The sequence below is a fragment of the Salmo trutta genome, chromosome 12 (genome assembly GCF_901001165.1).
Source record: "Salmo trutta chromosome 12, fSalTru1.1, whole genome shotgun sequence".
Taxonomy (NCBI): domain Eukaryota; kingdom Metazoa; phylum Chordata; class Actinopteri; order Salmoniformes; family Salmonidae; genus Salmo; species Salmo trutta.
The window spans coordinates 58,887,896-58,913,730 of NC_042968.1; the positions used below are offsets into that span (position 1 = coordinate 58,887,896).

At 41.4% G+C, this 25,835-nt stretch overlaps 1 protein-coding gene across 1 annotated transcript in view; it reads left to right on the forward strand.

Annotated features, from left to right (window-relative positions):
• The window catches only part of LOC115202579 (ras/Rap GTPase-activating protein SynGAP-like), a 60,079-nt gene extending 38,387 nt beyond the window's left edge, over positions 1-21,692 (forward strand). Inside the window, exon 4 of the mRNA XM_029766691.1 lies at positions 21,628-21,692. Within this exon, the coding sequence (XP_029622551.1) occupies positions 21,628-21,692 (65 nt within the window). The remainder of the gene's footprint in view (positions 1-21,627) is intronic.
• The last annotated feature ends 4,143 nt before the right edge of the window (positions 21,693-25,835 follow it).

Here is a 25,835-nt window from a genome sequence, read left to right on the forward strand (position 1 = left end):
TTATCATGAGATTCTCTACCTCAGGCGAGCAAAACCTCAAGACTTCCTTAGAAATTGTGCACCAGCTGTTGTTCACATATATGCACAGTCCACCACCCCTTGTCTTACCAGACGCCGCTGTTCTATCCTGCCGATACAGCGTATAACCAGCCAGCTCTATGTTGACAATGTCACGACTCCGTGAAGCATAAACACTACTGTTCAAAAGTTTGGGGTCACTTAAAAATGTCCTTGTTTTTGAAAGAAAAACACATTTCTTGTCCATTAAAATAGCATCAAATTGATCAGAAATACAAAACACCAGTCTACATGTCAACAGTGAGGAGGCCATTCTGGGATGTGGGCTTTCTAGGCAGAGTTCCACTGTCCAGTGTCTGTGTTCTTTTGCCCATCTTAATCTTTTATTTTTATTTGCCAGTCTGAGATGTGGCTTTTTCTTTGCAACTCTGCCTAGAAGGCCAGGACCCCGGAGTTGCCTCTTCACTGTTGACAATGAGACTGGTGTTTTGCGGGTATTATTTAATGAAGCTGCCAGTTGAGGACTTGAAGGGCGTCTGTTTCTCAAACTAGACACTCTAATGTACTTGTCTTCTTGCTCAGTTTTGCACCAGGGCCTCCCACTCCTCTTTCTATTCTGGTTAGGGCCAGTTTGTGCTGTTCTGTGAAGGGAGTAGTACACAGCGTTGTACGAGATCTTCAGTTTCTTGGCAATTTCTCGCATAAAATAGCCTTCATTTCTCAGAACAAGAATAGACTGATGAGTTTCAGAAGAAAGTTCTTTATTTTTGGCCATTTTGAGCTTGTAATCGAACCCACAAATGCTGATGCTCCAGATACTCAACTAGTCTAAAGAAGGCTCATTTTATTGCTTCTTTAATCAGAACAACAGTTTTCAGCTGTGCTAACATAATTGCAAAAGGGTTTTCTAATGATCAATTAGCCTTTTAAAGTGATAAACTTCTATTAGCTAACACAACATGCCATTGGAACACAGAAGTGATGGTTGCTGATAATGGGCCTCTGTACACCTATGTAGATATTCCATAAAAAAATTGCCGTTTCCAGCTACAATAGTCATTTACAACATTAGCAATGTCTACACTGTATTTCTGATCAATTTAATGTTATTTTAATGGACAAAACATTTGCTTTTCTTTAAAAAACAATGACATTTCTAAGTGACCCCAAAGGGCTTAATTGGCATGGGAAACATATGTTTAGGTTGCCAAAGCAAGTGAAATAGATAATAAACAAAAGTGAAATTAACAAGAAAATATTAACTGTAAACACTACACAAACGTTCCAAAAGTAACACAAACAAAGGCACAGACACATGCATACACACACATGATAACATACGCACTATACATGCGCGTACACATGGATTTTGCATTGTAGATATGTGGTAGTGGAGTATGGGCCTGAGGGCACACACTTAGTGTGTTGAGAATTCTGTAATGAATGTATTGTAATGTTTTTAAAATTGCATAATTTAGTGTGTTGGGAATTCTGTAATGAATGTATTGTAATGTTTTTCAAATTGTATAACTGCCTTAATTTTGCCGGACCCCATAATGAAAACAAATAAAAAAAGAATAGTTAGATATGTGGATGGGTAATACTGTTAGGTAAACAGTCACCTAGTACGGCAGGCCGTTAGCCTCCAAGCATTTTTATCTGCATTTGAGTAACAGTTTAGGGACTGGTTTCCCAGACCCAAATTAAGCCCACTCCTGGATTTGAACGCATTATCAATGGAAAATCTCCTTTGAAAGTAGGAGGACTAGGCTAAATCTGGGTCCAGGAAACCATCTGACCCTAGTCTGTGGAAGCACAGACTCGGCAGAATAAACTGTCTTGTCTTGCTTATGAAACGTGGGGATGGAGGTCTGAGGTACAGTACATAAACACTTCACTAACAAACAGATTTCTGAACGTGCTCCAAAAACGTCCCTTTATTAATTCCATTGCCCCTGCCCTTCAGTTTCCAAACTGTAGAATGACAGACAGCAGCACTTAGCAACAGGCCACTATAAACTCTGTAAACCCTATAAACACTCACGCTATTGGCCAAATATGGAGGTGAAAGATATTCAAAAATTAAGTGTTTTTGGCGCATACTCTACATGATTTAGCATTATACCTCTTTATTCGTTTTAACTGCAAACGTTAGAAATTGATGGGAGATTAAATAAAAACAGTGAAACGAATCAGAGAGAGTTGAGCTGACTCCTGCCTCTGAATGGAAAGTCAAGTGAGAGGCTGCAGTTTTTTGTTCCTTTGAAGTTGAAGGAGTTCTAGCACAAACACAGAAGAGATGCGGACTATACTGTCACACTCCTTCCGAATGCACTGTACATACCGTAGAATGGTATCCCTTCTCCCAGTCTCTTTAGAGCAGGGATGGGCAACTTTGAGGTGGGTTGGGGCCCCACAAAGTCTGAACTCATCATGAGGGGCTGCAGCGGCACATCCATACCCACACATGCAGTCATAGCTGGCTGTAGCTACCTCTGTCATTTTGATGTTCAAAAGAAAAGTTACACTGTATCTTTAAGATCAGAAAGCTGTATCTTACAGAAAGCTGTATCTTACACTGTATCTTTAAGATCAGAAATAGAGAGGGAGAGAGCAGAGCAGAGTGCACGTAGCATACGGAGACATTAGCAGAGCTCTCTATCTGCCCTAGGCTACCACATGTGTCTGTTACTGTAACCCCCAACCACCCTGTAAAGCCCAACATGGAGCCAGACACCAGCACAACACAACAGGAGGGACACACTGGTAAGTAAGTAAGTAAGTGTGTGTGTGTGTGTGTGCGTGTATGCGTGTGTGCTTGTGTTCGTGCAAGACAGAGAGGTGGGAGTGAGCGAGCGAGTGAGAGAGAGAGAGAGAGAGAGAGAGAGAGAGAGAGAGAGTCAGAGATAAGTGAGGAGGTGAAGGAGTTATAGGGGACCAGGTTGAGAGGCCAGTCAGGGGAGTTTCTCTCTCTGTTAGCCCATGAGTCTCTGGACATTTATTTCCTCTACCTCCCTGGCTGCCTAGTGAACTGAAACAGACAGTTGCCTCAGAGGGAGGGAGGGAGGGAGAGAGAAGAGAGGGAGAGAGTGAGATAGAGGGAGAGAGAGGATATTGATGTGACAAGACTTTAACAAGCTGTTGCAGTTCAAGATGTCTCCCTTAGTTTTGTCTGTCTTTCAGATGGGATCTGATGTCAACTGTTAGAGTACGTTATTGCTCTCCATTGTGTTGCTGTGTATCTGTGGAGAGAAATAAAGTTTGATTTCTCATTTTAAATGTCCAGGGAAAAGCAAGAGTGGATGCTCCCCTAAATGGTAGGGGAGGTGCTGTCCTAATGGAATAGTAAACTCATGTGTGTTTTATACCCATTAAATCATTAGAAGCATAGTTAGTGTATGACTTTGTTTATTTTTTTTCATGAGCTCAAGTTGAATGAACAGAAGAGAGGAGAGGACAGCCCGTTCTCTTTGCAGGCTGTGAGTGTGTCTCTTCTCTCCTGTGTTGTTGTTCTGAGAGAGAGCCTTGGTCTTGGCTGAGGCTTCTCTCTTCTCCTGTCTGTTCCCTTTGAACAGCGCCCGGTGAACAGAATAATTTAGTGTGTCAGATGTGAGATCTCTGTAGGTGTACTGTTTCAGTTCAAAAGCACTACGTTAATTTGACAGTTATGTGAATCCCGATAACTGTGTGGGAGTTGGCGTGTGTGGGTGTACACGTGAGAGCGAGATGGAGAGCGAGATGGAGAGTGAGACAAACAGAGAGAGGGAGAGAGAGAGGTGGAGAGAGAAAGAGAAAGACTGAGTTATGTACACAAATAAATCCAGGGGGATTTAAACTGTGCGAACTCAGTTAATGTGTTCTCTCTCTCTCTCACTCTCTCTCCCTCGCTCTCTCTCACTCCCTCGCTTTCCCTTTCACTCCCTCATTCTTTCTCTCAGTTTTTTTTACCTGTTACACCAACGCCGGGACAGTTAAACTGTAAAAAAAATGCTTTCTGTACCCATAAGTGTCTATATATTCATGACCTACAGTATATGTGTGCGTGTGCGTGTGTGTGTACCCTTGTCAGCCCGTTGGAAGAGACTGTGCTGCGCTCCTCTCCTCTGGAGGAATGTGGTTAGGAGAATGAGTCAACTCAGTCCGCTTACTGGGTTACACAGTCTCCCAATACCACTGCAGCCAGCCCTGTCCAGCCCTTCTCTCGCTCGTAGGCAAACAAGCCATAATAACAAGCCTCTCTTTTGGTTTTGTTTAGCCTAGCTGGCAGCCTAAACTTACTCCATGTGGCGAGGCCATCTTTCACTTATTGTAGCAGCTGATCCATCCTGGCTGTTGGCAACTGCTATTCATCAACTGATGAATGAATAGATTAAATGAATGAATATTTGATTGTCCCTTGGGGAAATATGTCTGTTAATGAGTACTTCTTAATATCAACCTTTTTGGGGCTTTTAGACTTCAGGAAATGTGCACTTGTTGAGTTGAGGGAGATCTACATTAGGATGCCAACTCTCAGCTATGATTATGACCTAGAGTTTTACCTGGCCGTTGACCACATGACCTAACAAGTACAAACTCCTTACCCATGATTTGAAGCAGGTGGCCTGAGGTTGCCATCCATAGAATAACTAAAGCAGCATCAGCAACACTTGACAGCCCATCGCAACAACGCTCATGTTCTTCAATGTATTTAACCTTTTGTGATTGCTTCGTGCCTCACAACGTCCATGGTTTCTAGAGTGTTGGAAGGGACAGAGGCGAGTGTGTATCGGAGACTAATCTTTGTGACATGTTCTAATTTCTTCCTCACACCTCATTGATTGTGATCTGTAATTTGGCATTTGTTTTAAGTATAAATGGGCTCCCACTGGTTTGGGAGCCTGGCAGTAATTTACTGGTTGAACATTTGCTTTGCACCCTGCCAATGCCAGAGTCAGATGGGACACGATATGGTCGTGTACAAGTACAAATGCTTTAGAGCTTCACTAACAGAGAGAGGCTGGGAGAGAGAAAAAGACAGAGGACAGAGAAAGCTGACATAGATGCTGAGAGAGAGAACAGGAAAGAAAGGGGAGAGAGAGAAAGAGTGTACAGGGGCATCAGGAGGAGTACACTCTTAAAAAAAAGGTTCAAAGTAGAACAACACAAGGTTCTTTGGTTTGTCCCCATAGAGGAACCCTTTTTGGTGCTGGGTAGAACTTTTTGTAGATGGTTTTATTTACACTGGTCCCATGTTTAATGAGCTGAAAGAAAATATTTTTCCTATACGCACAATAACTTTCTCTCAAATTTTGTGCACAAATGTGTTTATATCCCTGTTAAAACGTACTTGTCCTTTGCCGAGAAGGAGGTTCCAGATTGGCGCAGCAGCTTAAGGCACTTTATCTCAGCGCTTGAGGTGTCACCACAGACACCCTGGTTCAATTCCAGGCTGTATCACAACCGGCTGTGATTGGGAGTCCCATAGGGTGACACACAATTGGTCCAGATTTGAACAGCATTGGCTGTCATTGTAAATAATAATTTGTTCTTAACTGACTTGCCTAGTTAAATAAAGGTTACATTTTAAATAAAAATGAGGTAATCCATTACGTTTTAGTCATTTAGCAGACGCTCTTATCCAGAGTGACTTACAGTAGTGAATGCATACATTTCATACATTTTTTTCTCCGTACTGGTCCCCCATGGGAATCGAACCCACAACCCTGGTGTTGCAAACACCATGCTCTACCAACTGAGCTACACAGGACTTGTATCCATCCACCTGACAGGTGTGACATATCAATAAGCTGATTAAACATCATGATCATTATAAAGATTCACCTTGTGCTGGGGGCAAATAAAAGGCCACTCTAAAATGTGCAGTTTTGTCACACAACACAATGCCACAGATGTCTCAAGTTTTGAGGGAGCGTGCAATTGGCATGCTGACTGAAGGAATGTCAACCAGAGCTGTTGCCAGAGAATTGAATGTTCATTTCTCTACCATAAGCCGTTACAGAGAATTTAGCAGTACGTCCAACCGGCCTCATAACTAAAGACCACGTGTAACCACGCCAGTCCAGGAACTCCACATCTGACTTCATCACCTGAGACCAGCCACCCGGACAGCTGATGAAACTGTCGGATTTCTCAACTGAAGAATATCTGCACAAACTGTCAGAAAAAGTCACAGGGAAGCTCATCTGCGTGCTCATCATCCTCACTAGGGTCTTAACTAGACTGCAGTTCGCCGTCATAACTGACTTCAGTGAGCAAATGCTCACCTTTGATGGCCACTGGCACACTGGAGAAGTTTGCTCTTCATGGATGAATCCCGGTTTCAACTGTACCGGGCAGGTGGCAGAGAGTGTGCATTGCTTCGTGTGGGTGAGCGGTTTGCTGATGTCAACATTGTGAAAAGAGTGCCCCATGGTGGCGGTGGGGTATGAGCAGGCATAAGCTACAGACAACTGACACAATTGCATTTTATCGATGGCAATTTGAATGCGCAGAGATTCTTCCTAGAACCCTCTAAGAACGGTTCCACCAGCCTTATTAACCTTTAACCCCTGAAGGTCGATTTCCACTCCCCTGCAGAAATCGAATTAGCATTATAATAATAAAACAAACCCCATGCAAATCTGTCAGTTTAAGCTAGAGATTAAAAATGTTTGCATTGGAGGCATCTCAATCCACCTGTCGCACTTCCTCATAGGCGGACACAATGAAAGGTGACAGAGCTAGAGTGGTGTTTGTCAGATCATGAGACATTTCGAAAATCGGTCTTCTCACATAATCGTCTGTAGCGTGGTGTTCTCCGTTTTGCTCTACAACCCCCACAAGTGTATTGGGGCTCTTCTGAAGTCAGTACAGCCGATCTGCCAACTTCTGTCTGTAGCGTCTGAACAGTTTTGCTCTAGGATGCCCACAGGCCTCACAACACTCATCTGAAGGTCCCCAGGTATCAGTTGAAAAAACAAATGTAAGTATACAGTATATGGAGGCTGTTCAGTGCCAAAAATAATGGGTTAAATACATGTAAAAAATATATAATAATGTTTCCTGATATCTCTCAGATATATGACAGACACTTCAGAATAAACTTTCTTTCGATTTTTTGGGGGACTATCTGTTGTTCCATGTAGTGAATATATTATTAATTGCGTTTGTATGGCCTAATAGCACTAAGGCAGAATTTTTTTTTTTATCAAATAATTGAAAAAATATATATACTGTTTGATACTTCAAGGGGTCTTAAAATTCTAAATCAAATAGAAAAATTATTATTGGTACGACCTTCCTAATACAATTCCATATAGCTTAGTAGAACCCCCCTCCCCCCTCGGCTTAGACAGGGCTTAAAATTGTATTTTTTATTACAATACATTACATATATCATAAGGCCTTTCTTTGAGGGCCTAGTTTTACCCTAACACAGTGGTGTTAGGAATCTACTGGTTTACAGGCCACATCCGGCCTGCAAGTCACATTATATTGGCTTGCAAAGTGATGTGTAATTCCTATTGGAATCCAGCCAGATTTAGTATATTCAACAAGTGGAATTGTTAGTCACCTGCAACCTGCATTCAGAATGACTGCCAGGGTAGGGAAAACTGAATATCTAGACTACGCCAATCATCTAAACTGGAACAACCATCTCAGTAACGGGTGCAATACATCCAACAGATTGGATTAGTTTAGAAAACTGTATCTTATGAATCTTTGTGTAGCATAAAATGAATCAACCAATCAATGGGCTCCCGAGTGGCACAGCAGTCTAAGGCACTGCATCTCAGTGCTAGAGGTGTCACTACAGACCCTGGTTTGATTCCAGGCTGTATCACAACTGGCTGTGATTGGGAGCCATAGGGCAGTGCACAATTGGCCCAGTGTCATCTGGGTTAGGGTTTGGCTGGGGTAGGCCATCATTGTAAATGACAATTTGTTCTTAACTGACTTGCCTAGTTCTAAAAATACAAAATGTACATGCAAAAATGCAGGTATTACAGTAAAACAAACTATTCAGAAAATCTCCTTCCAATAGAGGATGCTGGGAAATATTATATATGGTTCTTCTGATCAAAACAGTTCTTGGTAGAACCATATCCTGCCGCAAACAACACTTTTTTCTAAGATTGCAGGGTGGGGTAGGGAAACACGGGCAGAGGGGTAGGGGTATGTAAGGAAGTAAACAAGGCATGGAGTGGGGTGGCATGGGCTCTGTCTGGCCTTTGTCACTTAACAATTGTCTGTACTTTAATAGATGCATAAAGTCAGTCGAACTGGATACACTCATTCCCTACAGCATGTGAACTATAGTCTCTGAAACATTTCAACTAGTACACCTGCATGACTTTGTACAAAAGGAGATTTGGAGAGAGCTGGATATGGAGACGTTGAGAGGAGAAAGAGGTTGAAGAGAGAGAGAGATTGAAAGAAAAAAGTGAGATGCGGAAAGGGAGAGTGAAAAACGTCAATCTGCGCCCTTCCTTCATTGACATGTAAATAGGTCTTAGTGTTTTTTGTCCTAGCTGAGGAGAGCTGAATTCCTCTGCTGGAGGAGGGAGCACATGGAGGGGTGCAGAGCGAGGCGCAGGGGAACACTCACACCCCTGAGGGGTCACATTTTGTAAGGGAGTTAGGGAGGAGGACTGCACCACACTATTGCCGATTCTCACTTATTGGTCAGTGAAACACTGGGGGAAAAAACAGACGCTCTCCATTTCTCTCTTTCCCTCTCTCTTTCCCTCTCTCTCTAACTCCATCTTTCCTTTTCTTTTAACTGAACCAGGGGACTGAATCACTGGACGTTGACCAGCTAGAAGCTTGTTTTCACTGCAGTTAGAAATTGTCACAGCAGCCATTTGCAAGTGGGACACACTACGGTCTTGATGGTTTAATAGAGAGAGGTTATTGTCTTGTCTCTTCTGTTTCTCTCTTTTGAATGAAATACATATATTTGTTTAATCTTGCTCGCTGCAGTGTGCTAGTTGTATTCAGAATTTGTGTATGTGGTCTGAGACACACACTGCTCTGCTACCACACCGCCACTTTACATATGCGAAGGCTTTTATAAAGTGACGGTGTGGTAGTTGAGGAGAGTGGACTGTAATCTTCTTCCTGGTCAGTCCTGTCCATCTTACAGGCTCTCAGTCAGTTCACTGAGGTTATACATTAGCCAAGGTGTTACAGTGTGTTTTATATACTTAGTCTGCTTCAATGGCCTGACAACCAAACACTATGTAAGATGGTTTTCTGGTGTGTCCTCTATCCTGTCTGATGACAGGATATAGGCTTTCTTGTGCGGCTTTCTGGTGTGTGTGTTTGTGCGCATGTGTGCATGCATGAATGCTTCTGTGTGCGCATGTGTGTGGTGTTTGTGTATCCATTTATGTACATTGGTGTGTGTGTGTGTTTCTGCACGTGTACAACACATTCGTGTCTGTGTTTATGCAGCAGCTAATCAGCACTGACGCTAACAGCTAATGAGCATCCGCCAGTGGGCCTCCATCCAAGACCCACACCAGAAGCATCCTCTCCTTTAGTCTGACTGTGTGTGCTGTGGAGAAAGAAGAAGCAGCCTCCTGTCTTTGTCTGAGTCAGTCCTACAGATATCATTATTTACACCCACCAAAAATGCACATGCATACACTATACTGTGTCCCAAATGGCATGCTATTCCCCTCTGGGCCCTGATCAAAAGTAGTGCACTATATAGAGAATAGGGTGACATTTGCGACACATTCAACACCTCCCAACCCTAATGTCCATCTGGGCACTATTCCATTTATACAGATCTGATTGTGGCCCAGGGGAGTGAGCAGGGAATATAAGTATATTAAAAGCTGCACACAGCAGCACAGCACAGCTAGATCTTATTTATGGAAGTGTACAGGTTTTAAGAGGTAAACAGCCAACAGTCTGAAGTCACTTCAGCCAATGAGATCTCATTACTTCTGGCTTTGCTGTTAGATCCTGAGGACTTGTTATTTTGAGTGGTGATTGGCCATCATGGATACAGACTCTGCAGAGAGCGAGAGAGTGAGAGAGTGAGAGAGAGCAAAAGAGAGCGAGAGAGTGTAGTACTATACTGTAACAAATTGCTGGAAATTTACAGCAAAGGTTTTACAGTTAGCTACTGTAACTCTATATTACAGTACAGCCCAAAAAACGAGCAATGCATTATGGGGTGTCAATGACATTCGCTACACTGTTGTAAAATGTTACAATACCATTTTACAGTAAAGTACTATATTTATAGCAGTATACCATGAATTATGGTGCATTGTGGGAAATAATCTCTGGCTCATGAACATATTTAGAGCTATGCTTTGTAAGAGGCTATATGTTGCATTCATTAGTGAGAATGCTGTACTCCACAGAATGCAGTACCATACTATTTAAAAAATAATATTTGTTAAGTAAATTTCTAGTAACTTACTGGCTACTGTGCTGCCAGAAATGTACTGTAATTCAGCACTACCCCATAGAATACCATAGTGTATTTTTGGAGAGTCAAAAACCTTTTGTGGGTGCATGGTATTGTTGTGGCTCATTAACAAAATTTGAGGCGTGCCTTATAAGAGACTATACTTGTTGCACCCGTTAGTGAGAGTGCTGTACCAATTTAAATGATATGCGTTAGTAATTCCCTAGCAATTAAATGTATTGTTTTGCCCTGTAATCGCGTCCCGTTTGGAAGCTCTTGTTTAGGCCTCTTGAAGTGTAAGTGATATAAAACACCACATATTCATAAATATGCTGTAAGATACACATACCTAGCAGCCAACCTGCTTGCACTAATGTAATTACAGTAAAATACCAACATGATACAGTAGCCTTTATTTTCTTACTGTATAGTAGGCTAATTTTACGGTATTGTACTGTGTCATTGCGCTGCATTTTCCAGTAACAACCAGGAAGCTTGTGGTAAATTGCTGTGAATATTACAGTAACATAATTTGCACTAGCCAGAGATAGGCAAATACGTATCTTGTTACAAATACAAGATATGTTGAAGACCGATGTATTCTTAACTTCAACAACATTCCCAGTAACGGTTACAGAAACATTTTACTTGACTGTGACGTTTGGTTTTTAGCAACCTTAGATGAATGCACTGACTGTCACTCTGGACAAGAGAGTCTGCTAAATGACCAAAATGTAAATGTTAAAAATAAAGATTTGCAAAGCGCACTGCTCAATATTATTTTAATGAGCTTCTCCCTAAAACTATTTGTATTTTGATCAAATTTGACTTTGTTTGGGGGCGTACGTCATTAGAATAATACCCAGCAGTGTGCTTTGCAAGTGTTCATTGGTACATTTACATTTTGGTCATTTAGCAGACGCTCTTACATTAACAAGAATATACCACAGTCATAGCAAGTAAAAAGAGTGTTACTGTTACAAAGAATGTTGTAGTTAAGCGGGCTACTTGCAAGCATATATTTGTATTAGAAAATACAAAATAGGCTACATGAATTGTAATCCAGGCCTGTGAAATACACATTTCAAAATAGGTATTGAATGTATTGAACTAAATATGTCAAATACATGTAACAGAAATACTGCCCGTCGTTGGCACTAGCTTCCGGCACTGTAAATCTGCAACAGTTTATTAACCACTATGCTTCCAGTAATGCACTATAAATTCTAGAAATACAGCATATTGCTGTAGTCAGGAGTTCCATTAATATGCTGAATATTTGTGTTGCAGTAAAGGTCCTATACATCTACAGTAATTTACTGGTTTCTGTGCTGCCAGTAATTTATTATAAATGTACAGTAACCTACTGGCTACTGTGCTGCCAGTAGTTGACTGTAAAAATTACAGGTTTTCTTTTACTGTGTTAAAGGGATTATCTACTTCCCCAGAGTCAGATGAACCCGTGGATACCCTTTGTATGTCTCTGTGTCCAGTATGAAGGAAGTTTGAGGTAGTTTGCAAGCCAATGCTAACATTGTGCTAGTGCTAGTTAGCAACATCATTCAAACTGCATGCAAAGACATATAAATGGTATCCACAAGTTCATCTGACTCTGGGGAAGTAGATAAAGGGCCTTATTGCTAAAATCATGAAGTATCCCTTTAAGGCTGTTTGCTGAATTAGGGATGTAAATGATTCACTAATACGCATTGGTCCCCGGTTCAAATGTTTAAGATGTGAATGCATGATGCGTGCATCGGTCTGTGGGACCCCAAACCAATCAAAATGTAGCATGCATCGGTCAGAAAATCGATTCAAATGTTACGAATCGCCGGTCCTGTCATCGTCGCGTGTGTAGGTGGCAGGGAAGTCAGGCGCAGGAGAAACCAACTTGGTATAACTGGAGTAGTGTAATAAGGAAATAAAAACAAACTCCAAAACCAACATACATAAATAAAATAACATGGGTAAAATTAACCCGTCGCACACCAATACAAAATACACAAGCACATAACAAACAAACAATCTCTGACAAGGACATGATGGTAAACAAAGGGTTAAATACACAACATGTAATGAACTGGATTGGAACCAGGTGTGTAGGAAGACAAGACAAAACCAATGGAAAATGAAAAATAGATCAATGATGGCTAGAAGACCGGTGACGTCGAACGCCGAGCACCACCCGAACAAGGAGGGGCATCGACTTCGGCAGAAGTCGTGACAGGTCCACACATTTCTTTTCCTCATATTGCTATCTTCTTACCTTTCAAAAATATCTCTCATATTTGTGACAACTGATGCATCCTCTCCTTCAGTGTCGAACTAAGCATGTAACTGTTGACAGTCATTGATCAACAAATAATTTAGCATGTAGATCAACCCAGGCAATATCTGTAGCCAGTGGTGTAAAGTACTTAAGAAAAATACTTTGTTGGGTATCTGTACTTTACTTTACTATTTATATTTTTGACAACTTTTACTTTCACTTCACTACATTCCTAAAGAAAATAATGTACTTTTTACTCCATAAATTTTCCCTGACACTCAAAGTGCTCGTTAGATTTTGAATGCACAGAAAATGGTCCAATTCACACACTTAAGAGAACATCCCTGGTCATCCATACTGCCTCTGATCTGGAGAACTCACTAAACACAAAATGTTTCATTTGTAAATGATGTCTGAGTGTTGGTGTGTGCCCTTGGATATCCGTAAATAATACAAATAAAAAATACAATTGTGCAGTCTGGTTTGTTTAATATAAGGACTTTTAAATTATTCATACTTTTACTTTTTATACTCAAGTATATTTTAGCAATTACGTTTACTTTTGATACTTAAGTATATTTTAGCAATTACATTTACTTTTGATACTTAAGCTTATTAAAAACCAATATTTTTAGACTTTTACTCAGGAATATTTTACTGGGTGACTTTCACTTGAGTCATTTTCTATTAAGGTATCTTTACTTTTACTTAAGTGATTACTTTTACTCACGTTTGATTTAGGCTGGTCAGGCACTGTCACCAATAGATTTGGTAGTTTTGCTTAAAAAAAATCTGTGCATATGGTCATTTTTTAAAAACAGGGTAAGGTTGATACTTTCATAAGGAGGACAACAATCGCTTTTTCTACAGCACGGTTGAAGCAGGAGGAAAATAAAACTTCCAAACAATCTAAATCATTTTTGATTTTGAGATCAGGGGCAAAAACGAATTTGTTAAGATAAATATTGATACATTACTAGCTCAAACATTTTGAATCTGTAAAAATGACATTAATTAGTGGATGGTGATTTCAGATAAAAAAAATGTGGGGACAAAAAGCACACATTACCCCCCTTATCTGATAGTGGGTAGATACCCAGTTTCCCTTATGGCTCCGCTCAGGTGCCTACATACACCACAGACATACACTGAGTGTACAAAATATTAGGAAAACCTTCCTAATATTGAGTTGCACCCCCTTTTGCACTCAGAACAGTTTCAATGGGTTGTGGCATGGACTCTACAAGGTGTTGAAAGCGGTCCACAGGGATGCTGGCCCATGTTGACTCCAATGCTTCCCACAGTTGTGTCAAGTTGGCTGGTAGTGGATATCTACTCTGAATAGCTCTTTCCATCTCATCCCACAGGTGCTCAATTGGATTGAGATCTGGTGACTGGGCAGTCCACTTTAATAGCTGAATTCACTGTCATGTTCGTGGAACCAGTAATGGACAATCCTCGCCTTGCGGCATGGGGCATTATCCTGCTGAAAATGTTTTATTCACAGATCGATACACTGCTGCCATGAAGAGATGCACCTGATTGGCAATGATGTTCAGATATCCTGTGGCATTCAAACATTGCTCCACTTTATTCAAGGGACCCAATGAAAACACACCCCACACCATCACACCACCAGCCTGCAATGTTGATGCGGCATGATGGATGCATGTACTCATGTGGTTTTCTCCGTACCCTAGTTCTCCCATCAGCGTAAAACAGCAGGAACTGGGATTCATTAGACCAGGAAATGTTTTTCCTCATTACATTTTGAATGCTTAACAGGACAGAAAATGGTCCAATTCACACACGTTTTAAGAGAACATCCCTGGTCACCACTACTGCCTCTGATCTGGAGGACTCACTAAACACAAATGCTTCATTTGTAAACGATGTCTGTGTGTTGGTATGTACCCCTGGATATCCGTAAATAATACAAAACAAATAGAAAATTGTGCCGTCTGGTTTGCTTAATATAAGGACTTTTGAATGATTCATACTTTCACTTGTAATACTTACTGTAAGTGTATTTTAGGAATTACATGTACTTTGATACTTAAGTATATTAAAAAACAATACTTATAGACTTTTACTCAAGTAGTATTATACTGGGTGACCTTCACTTTTACTTGAGCCATTTTCTATTAAGGTATCTTTGCTTCTACTTAAGCATGACAATTGGGTACTTTTTCCACCACTGCTGGAACTGCAGTTCTTGACATTTAAATCGGTGCCTCTGGCACCTACTACCATGCCCATTCACACTCTGAATGGCACATATGCACAATCCCTATCTCAATTGTCTCCAGGCTTGAAAATCCTTCTTTAATAATCCTTAAGAGTCTATTGACATAATAAAAATCCCCACCAGTCCTTCAGTTACAGCTAGCTATATCAGTTTTTTTATATATGTATAGATAGATATTATACATTCATCTGAAGGTAACCCATACAAATTAATGGAGTATATATATATATATATATATATATATATATATATATATATATATATAGAGAGAGAGAGATATTATACATTCATCTGAAGGTAACCCATACAAATGAATGGAAGTATGGAGGTGATTTTGTGACAACAAAAATAAGGGGTTGAATATGTGTACAAACAAAACAAAAATATTTCCGAAGCTTTCTTATATCTCCTAGATATAGGACATACACTTCAAAACCTTATTCCTTATGATGTCTTCTTGGCTTCGGTCTGGCTACTCTACCATAAAGGCCTGATTGGTGGAGTGCTGCAGAGATGGTTGTCCTTCTGGAAGGTTCTCCCATCTCCACAGAGGAACTTTGGAGCTCTGTCAGAGTGACCATTGGGTTCTTGGTCACCACCTCCCTGACCAAGGTCCATCTCCCCCGATTGCTCTAGGAAGAGTATTGGTGGTTCCAATACTAGAGACATTTTTTGATATCCTTCCCCAGATCTGTGCCTTGACACAATCCTGTCTTAGAGCTCTACCAACAATTCCTTCAACCTCATGGCTTCGTTTTTGCTCTGACATGCACTGTCAATTGTGTGTAGACTGATGAGGGAAAAAAGTATATTTAATACATTTTAGAATAAGGCTGTAATATAACAACATTTTGAAAAAGTCAAGGGGTCTGAATACTACACCTGGTCAGTCTTTGTCATAGAAAGAGTAGGTGTTCCCAATTTTTTGTTCACTCAGTACATACATGTTCATCATTTACACACACATTAACACACACACACAGAGAAGTCAGCTCAGACAGATCCAGCTCAAAGGACCCGCTCATGAGCTCCATCAGCAGCATATTTGAATTTAGAATGGAAATTGAATGTGTTCAGCAAATGTTAGTTCATCTAATCGTATCACATCAAACTGAATCGCATTGATTCGTTCCTTGAATCAAACCGAATCGCACCGAATTGTTTCAAACTAAACGTATCGTTCCTGTATCGTATCGGAGCCCATGTATCTAGATACGTATTGAATCATCTTGAAAGGGAAAGATGCACATCCCTAGTATTGGTGCTTTAAAGGCTGATCCTGGTTCAGTTCTGTAATGATGGGGCCAGATTGCTTATTGTTATGTATAGGCGCTTATTGGCTGATCTAGGATCAGTTCCATAATAAAGGTGTCATCAGTGTCATTAGTATGATAGTCTGTTGCTGACCTCTTCAAGGCTAATCTAGGATCAGTTAATCAGTTAGTGCAACTAAGCTTGGCTGTTGTGCTGGTCTGTATTGGTGCTGTAAGCATTGTAAGCACCTGAATCTGATCTGTGTTAGTATTCAGCAAGACTCAATTTTGGCCCCATCTGTCAGGATCCCTGCTGAGAGAGACGTGTCATTATCCTACCTGGGAGGGAGGGAGGGGTAGAGACTGGGAGAGAGAAAGGAACAGGTAAAAAAACAGATAATGTTGTTTTAGCAAATGTACTGATTCTCTCTAGTTTGCATATGTTTATATGGTGTGTGTGTGTTCACAGTGTGTTGTGTGGGTGTTGTTTCGTGTTAGTCGCCATGTGTTGTATATAACATGGAGTGACGGCAGGGTATGTAGTAGAGCCAAGCATAGCCCTGAGCCCGTTACACAGTTATAAAAAATGTATGGAGGGAATGTGCTTTTCATAGCAGTGTGTAAATCTTATGTAAATTAGCTAACATGTTTGCCAGAGAACGAGAGAGAGCGAGAAGGAGTAAGAGAGAGAGTGAGAGAGAGAGAGTGAGAAATACATAGAGAGAGAAAAAGGAAAGATAGAGACACGCGAAAAGAGAGACAAAGAATGAGAGGAAACAAGTGAGAATGATCACAGCCATTTCCTGGGTGAATCAAATCAAAGTTGAAAAGATAAGACAAGCTGAATTTGATCTGTTTTGTTTATCCTGCTTTTATTGTTTGTGGGATTTAGCCCTGAGGGCTGAACTAACTACACTGTGCTTTAGGGGTGTCATCATCTCTTCCCACAATGACTGGGCCCAAAGAAATATAGACACCTTAAACAATCTATACAACTTACCAAGTGTGTTTTATAAAGTTTGTTTTGGAGAAGGTCAAACATTATATTACTATGATGACATATTATTATCTACAAATCAGCTATGCTAGACAATCTGGACCCTCTCTTCCTAAAATTATCCGCCGCCATTGTTGCAACCCCTATTACTAATCTGTTCAACCTCTCTTTCGTATCGCCTTGGTATCTCTAATAACGGCCTCGCCTGGTTCACTAACTACTTCTCAGATAGAGTTCAGTGTGTCAAATCGGAGGGCCTGTTGTCCGGACCTCTGGCAGTCAGTATGGGGGTGCAACAGGGTTCAATTCTTGGGCCGATTCTTTTTTCTGTATATATCAATGATGTCGCTCTTGCTGCGGGTGATTCTTTGATCCAGCTCTATGCAGACGACACCATTCTGTATACATCTGGCCCTTCTTTGGACACTGTGTTAACAAACCTCAAAACGAGCTTCAAGGCCATACAACACTCCTTCCATGGCCTCCAACTGCTTTCAAATGCAAGTAAAACAAAATGTATGCTCTTCAACCGATCGCTGCCCACAACCGCTCGCCCGACTAGCATCACTACTCTGGACAGTTCTGACTTAGAATATGTGGACAACTATAAATACCTAGGTGTCTGGCTAGACTGTAAACTCTCCTTTCAGACTCATATTAAGCGTCTCCAATCCAAAATGAAATCTAGAATCGGCTTCCTATTTCGCAAAAAAGCCTCCTTCACTCATGCTGCCAAACATACCCTCGTAAAACTGACTATCCTACCGATCCTTAACATCAGCGATGTCCTTTACAAAATAGCCTCCAACACTTTATTCAGCAAATTGGATGCAGTCTATCACAGTGCCATCAGTTTTGTCACCAAAGCCCCATATACTGCTCACTACAGCGACCTGTATGCTCTCGTTGGATGGTCCTCGCTACATATTTGTTGCCAAACCCACTGGCTCCAGGTCATCTATAAGTCTTTGCTAGGTAAAGCCCTGCCTTATATCAGCTCACTGGTCACCATAGCAACACCCACCCATAGCACACGCTCCAGCAGGTTTATTTCGCTGGTCATCCCCAAAGCCAACACCTCCTTTGGCTGCCTTTCCTTCCAGTTCTCTGCTGCCAATGACTGGAACAAATTGCAAAAATCACTGAAGTTGGAGACTTATATCTCCTTCACTATCTTTAAGCATCAGCTGTCAGAGCAGCTTACCGATCGCTGCAGCTGTACACAGCCCATCTGTAAATAGACCATCCAACCAACTACCTACCTCATCCCATATCTGTTTTTGTTTTTCTGCTCTTTTGCACACCAGTATTTCTACTTGCACATCCTCATCTGCACATCTATCACTCCAGTGTTAATTGCTAAATTGTAATTACTTCGCCACTATGGCCTATTTATTGCCTTACCTCCTTACTTCATTTGAACACACTGTAGACAGATTTTTCTATTGTGTTATTGAATGTGTAACTCTGTGTTGTTGTTTTTGTCGCACTGCTTTGCTTTACCTTGGCCAGGTCGCAGTTGTAAATGAGAACTTGTCTCAACTGGCCTACTTGGTTAAATAAAGGTGAAATAACAAATAAATAAATAATCACATTATTTGTTTCTTCCTCATCTGTAACTGGTATTCTCCTTTACGTATGAACACTATAAACGTGCATTCAATATTATCAGTATGTCCTAATCTGCCTCTGTCAATGGTGCCCTGTAGCTCTGATCGACAAGGATCCTTCTGCAACTGTCTAAATTAGTTTAGTACTTGGAAGTTGTAAGGATTCTTTTACTGCTAAAAGTATACACAGTGTACAAAACATTTGGAGTACCTTCCTAATATATAGTTGCAACCCCTTTTGCTTTCAGAACAGCCTCAGTTCGTCAGGGCATGGACTCAAGGTGTTGAAAGTGGTCCACAGGTATGCTGGCACATGACCCCAATGCTTCCCACAGTTGTGTCAAGTTGGCTGGTAGTAGATCTCTACTCCGAATAGCTCTTTCCATCTCATCCCACAGATGCTCAATTGGATTGAGATCTCGTGACTGGGCAGGCCACTACAGTAAACTGAATTCACTGTCATGTTTGTGGAACCAGTCCTGGACAACCCTAGCCTCGTGGCATGGGGCATTATCCTGCTGAAAAAAATTTCATTCACAGATCGATACACTGCTGCCATGAAGAGATGCACCTGGTTGGCAATGATGTTCAGATATCCTGTGGCATACAAACGTTGCTCCACTTTTAACAAGGGAACCAATGAAAACACACCCCACACCATCACACCACCAACCTGCAATGTTGACACGCGGCATGATGGATGTATGTACTCGTGGTTTTCTCCGTACCCTAGTCCTCAAATCTGTGTGAAACAGCAGGAACCAGGATTCATCAGACCAGGCAATGTTTTTCCAATTCTCCAGTGTCCAGTGTTTTCATTCCTAAGCCCACTGCAAGCACAGTTTCTTGTTTTTTGCTAAAAGAAGTGGAACTCTGTAAGGTTGTCAGCTGCCATACCCCATTCTTGTCAAGGTACAACGAGTTGCTCAGTCTTTTATGGGCAATGTTGTACTGGACTGTCAGTTGACTAACTCTAGCCCATCTATTGCTCTGTACAATTCCTGTCAGCCTCTGTCCTCTTTCATCAATAACCTGTTTTCAACCACTGGCCTGCCGTTGGCTGGATGTCCTTTGGGTGGTGGACCCTTGTTGATACACACGGGAAACTGTTGAGCGTGAAAAACCCAGCAGCGTTGCCGTTCTTGACACACTCAAACCGGGACACCTGGCACCTACTACCATACTCCGTTCAAAGGCACTTATGTATTTTGTCTTGCCCATTCACCCTCTAAACGGCACACATACCCAATCCATGTCTCAAGGCATAAAACCTCTTCTTCAACCTGTCTCCTCCCCTTCATCTACACTGATAGAAGTGGATTTAACAGGTGACTTCCATATGGGATCATAGCTTTCTCCTGGATTCACCTCAGTGCATATCCCATTGTATATCCCATGTCCCACTGTAAAGTTATTATTTACTGAAACAGATCACTTTTAGCCAAGGTCTTTAGGTCATAGCAAATCCCCTGTGACAGTGAGCGGATGTGTCTGTCAGCCTGTACCTTTTTGGTGTGTGTGTGTCAGGCAGTGGCGATTGTAGCATGTAAAAATATCCTAAACTTAAATTTCAAATGTTTGTTGAGTGTGTTTGTTATCGCTTCCATACAGGGGCGTCATGCCCATTGAAACTGAAGAGGCAGAGGGTTCTGGCACGGTTTGGACCACCTCAGTTTTAATCCAATTCCCCTTTTAAAAGCTATAGCTGTCTTCACTCTAATCTGGGCCAAAAGGAAAACAACGTCACTTTGCTTAGTAATGCACAATTAGGGATTCAGCACAAACATTCTCAGTGTCACAAATACCTCCGTCTTTTCAATGCTTATTTGGCATCCAAAGATACAAACCTCTGACTCATGTTGTGAGTATGGAGATCAGAGGATGACTCATCCAATTGAGTGACTGAGATAATGTCACTGACAGAGATACTGAGTCTGTTGTTGCTACACTCTTTTAAATGGGTCTGGCAGATGAAAAAGCAGTGCCCTGGTGGAGTGTGTACGTGTGACTAGCACTGACGCTAATGAGACGCAACGAGCACCGGATGACAATCAGAGATAACTGTGGTCTGTCATGCAAATACAACTCCTGAACGCCTGAAAATGGGTGAAACAGAAATGTATTCATTCATTCATTCATTCATTCATTCATTCATTGTCATTCATCTATTTATAACATGATGTGGTTGAACCTTGCATGTAGAGCTTCAACTGATCCACAGTTCCACACACAGATTCACTCTCACACATACAGTGAGTGAAGTTTTAAGTTGCTGTACTATACAGTTCTGTCTTGTTCCATGTGGAGTAGGGATGTTCCTATGGGTTGCCTGCTGTTGCATTGCGGGTGGAAAATGTATCTCCTGTGCCGTGTGTGTGTGTGTGTGTGTGTGTGTGTGTGTGTGTGTGTGTGTGTGTGTGTGTGTGTGTGTGTGTGTGTGTGTGTCATTTGGGCTGCAGGAGAACATTTCGGAGCAGAGTGGGCGTCTCCGCCTCCACGCTGTCGCTCTTCATCTCTTCCTCCCGGCCCGCTGCACTCGTTTCAATCCCTCTTTCTATCTATCCACTTACATTTGAGTGATTTAACAGTCACTCTTATCCTCTTTTCCTCTCTCCATTCCCCTCTCTGTTTCTCTCTCCTCATCTTTGTCTCTTTTCACTGCCTTTGTTTCTTTCTCACTTTCTGTCGTCAACACTCGACTTTATCTCTCTCCCCATCTTTCTATCTCTCTTCCCATCTATCTGTCTCTTATTCCTCCTCTTCTCGCTCTTTCACTTCCTCTTATTCCTCCTCTTTTCGCTCTTTCACTTCCTCCTCTCAGGTTTCTCTCTGGTCTCAGGGGAGGGTGAGGACACATGTAGAAGCCTCAAGGGCTTGAAGGATTAAAGGATGACCTCTAGCCTGATGGAGACTGTACACCTTTCAGTCTGCTGAGACACATGCATATCAACACACACACACACACACGTGCACACACACAGTTAGACACATTGTTTTGACATACCTTTGATGTCGAAAAACAAACAAAGGGATAGAGAGGGGGGAGCTGGAGAGAGAGAGAGAGAGGTTAGTGACAGAGGAGAAGGAAAAATAGTGGAGATACAGCGAGAGGTGTCAGAGAGAGTTACCTACAGGATGAGAGGATTCACTGCTTCTTTCTCTTTATGTTCCTGTGTAACTCTACAGCCTACATACCAGTGCCCCCTGTCTTCTTGAAGGTTCTCTCTGTCCCCTCCTTCTCTCTGTCTCCCTCACTCCCTCTGTCTAGGTCATTCTCTCAGACACCTCTCAATTCAATTCAAGGGGCTTTATTGGCATGGGAAACATATGTTAACATTGCCAAAGCAAGTGAAGTAGATAATATACAAAAGTGAAATAAACAATAAAAATGAACAGTAAACATTACACTCACAGAAGTTCCAAAAGAATAAAGACATTACAGATGTCATATTATGTATATATACAGTGTTGTAACGATGTACAAATGGTTAAAGTACAAAAGGGAAAATAAATAAACCTAAATATGGGTTGTATTTACAATGGTGTTTGTTCTTCACTGGCTGCCCTTTTCTTGTGGCAACATGTCACACATCTTGCTGCTGTGATGGCACACTGTGGTATTTCACCCAGTAGATATAAAAGTTTATCAAATTCGGGTTTGTCTTCGAATTCTTTGTGGATCTGTGTAATCTGAGGGAAATATGTGTCTCTAATATGGTCATACCTTTGGCAGGAGGTTAGGAAGTGCAGCTCAGTTTCCACCTCATTTTGTGGGCAGTGTGCACATAACCTGCCTTCTGTTGAGAGCCAGGTCTGCCTACAGCGGCCTTTCTGAATAGCAAGGCTATGCTCACTGTGTCACGGTTGTCGTAGGAAGGAGCGGACCAAAGTGCAGCGTGTGTGTCGTTCCACATTTTATTTTCACTGTGAAACTATGCAATACATACACATAAACTAAAGAACAAAAACAACAAACCGTGATGCAGAGTTGAAACATACACAAACTCAAAAACAATCTCCCACAAACCCAGGTAGAAAAAAACCCTACTTAAGTATGATCACCAATTAGAGACAATGAGGACCAGCTGCCTCTAATTGGAGATCATCCCAAACAAAACCCAACATAGAAATACAAAACTAGAACATGGCAACATAGAAAACTAACCTAGAAAACCCCCCTGTCACGCCCTGACCTACTCTACCATAGAAAATAACATCTTTCTATGGTCAGGGCGTGACACACTGAGTCTGTACATAGTCAAAGCTTTCCTTAAGTTTAATTCAGTCAAGGTAGTCAGGTATTCTGCCTCTGTGTACTCTCTGTTTAGGGACAAATAACGTTCTAGTTTGCTCAGTTTTTTTGCTAATTCTTTCCAATGTGTCAAGTAATTATCTTTTTGTTTTCTCATGATTTGGTTGGGTCTAATTGTGTTGCTGTCCTGGGGCTCTGTGGGGTCTGTTTGTGTTTGTGAACAGATCCCCAGCACCAGCTTGCTTAGGGGACTCTTCTCCTGGTTCATCTCTCTGTAGGCGATGGCTTTGTTATGGAAGGTTTGGGAATCGCTTCCTTTTAGGTGGTTGTAGAATTTAACAAATATTTTCTGGATTTTGATAATTATCGGGTATCGGCCTAGTTCTGTTCTGCATGCATTATTTGTTGTTTTACGTTGTACACAGAGGATTTTTTTGCAGAATTCTGCATGCAGAGTCTCAATTTGGTTGTTTGTCGCATTCTGTGAGTTATTTGTTGGTGAGCGGACCCCAGACCTCACAACCATAAAGGGCAATGGGTTCTATAATTGGTTAAAGCATTTTTAGCCAGATCCTAATTGGTATGTTGAATTTTATGTTCCTTTTGATGGCATTTGATGGCCCGTCTTGCCTTGTCTCTCAGATCATTCACAGCTTTGTGGAAGTTACCTGTGGCGCTGATTTTTAGGCCAAGGTATTAATAGGTTTATGTGTGCTCTAGGGCAACGGAGTCTAGATGGAGTTTGTATTTGTGGTCCTGGCAACTGGACTTTTTTGGAACACCATTTTTTGGTCTTACTGAGATTTACTGTCAGGGTCCAGGTCTGGCAGAATCTGTGCAGAATATCTAGGTGTTGCTGTCGGCCCTCCTTGGTTGGTGACAGAAGCACCAGATCATCAGCAAACAGTAGACATTTGACTTCAGATTGTAGTAGGGTGAGGCCGGGTGCTGCAGTGCCCTCGCCAATTTGTTGATATATATGTTGAAGAGGATGGGGCTTAAGCTGCATCCCTGTCTCACCCCACGGCCCTGTGGGAAGAAATGTGTGTGTTTGTTACTTATTTTAACTGCACACTTGTTGTTTGTGAACATGAATTTTATAATGTCGTATGTCTTTCCCCCAACACCACTTTCCATTAATTTGTATAGCAGACCCTCATGCCAAATTGAGTCTAAGTCTTTTTTGAAATCAACAAAGCATGAGAAGACTTTTCCTTTGTTTTGGTTTGTTTGTTTGTCAATTAGGGTGTGCAGGGTGAAAATGTGGTCTGTCGTACGATCATTTGGTAAAAAACCAATTTGACATTTTCTCAGTACATTGTTTTCACTGAGGAAATGTACGAGTCTGCTGTTAATGATAATGCAGATGATTTCCCCAAGGTTGCTGTTGACGCATATCCCACGGTAGTTATTGGGGTCAAATTTGTCTCCACTTTTGTGCATTGGGGTGATCAGTCCCGGGTTCCAAATACTGGGGAAGATGCCAGAGCTAAGGATGATGTTAAAGAGTTTTAGTGTAGCCAATTGGAATTTGTTGTCTGCATATTTTATAATTTCATTGAGGATACCATCAACACCACAGGCCTTTTTGGGTTGGAGGGTTTTTATTTTGTCCTCTTGTTCATTCAAGGTAATTGGATAATCCAGTGGGTTCTGGTAGTCTTTAATAGTTGATTCTAAGATTTGTATTTGATCATGTATATGTTTTTGCTGTTTGTTCTTTGTTATAGAGCCAAAAAGATTGGAAAAGTGCTTTACACATACATATCCATTTTGGATAGATAATGCTTCGTTTTGTTGTTTGTTTAGTGTTTTCCAATTTTCCCAGAAGTGGTTAGAGTCTATGGATTCTTCAATTACATTGAGCTAATTTCTGACATGCTGTTCCTTCTTTTTCCGTAGTGTATTTCTGTATTGTTTTAGTGATTCACCGTAGTGAAGGCGTAGGCTCAGGTTTTCTGGGTCTCTATATTTTGGTTGGATTGGTTTCACAATTTCTTTCTTAGGTTTTTGCATTCTTCATCAAACCATTTGTCATTGTTGTTCATTTTCTTCAGTTTTCTGTTTGACATCTTTAGATTAGATAGGGAAGCTGAGAGGTCAAATATCCTGTTAACATTTTCTGGTGCCAAATTTTCACCTTCACTGTTACAGTGGAACGTTTTGTCCATGAAGTTGTCTAGAAGGGATTGAATTTGTTGTTGCCTAATTTCTTTTGGTAGGTTTCCACATGACATACCTTCCATCTATAGCATTTATTAATATTTCTCAGTTCCTTTGGCTTTGATGCCTCATGTCATGAACCGGCTTGAAGTTCGTAACGAAAGGGAGACAATGTGGAGACAAGGAATAACAAAATATATGTATTAAATAAAGGAAACTAAATACAATTAACAATGGTGTGTGTAATCAGTAATCAGTAGTGTAAGTGAGTGTTTTGCATGCATAAATGTGATAATGCGGGGTGTTGAAAGGTGCCAAAGCAAACAACCAAAAGGCCACAAAAATACCACAACAAAATCTATAAAGGTGCATGGAGAGAGTCTCCCCAATGAATGGGGAAGAGGTGCATTTATCCTGGGACACACCCGGGTCCAGGTGTGTCCCATGTCGCTGACGACCCTCCTGGCTCCGCCCACCGACATCCTATTAAGGAAAACAAGAGCAAAGAGAAAGAATTTGACAGACAGAGTGGGAGGGTCGTCACACTCATGATAGAGTAGTGCTCTGTTCAAGTAGACTGCGATTTTGCTGTGGTCTGATAGGAGTGTCAGTGG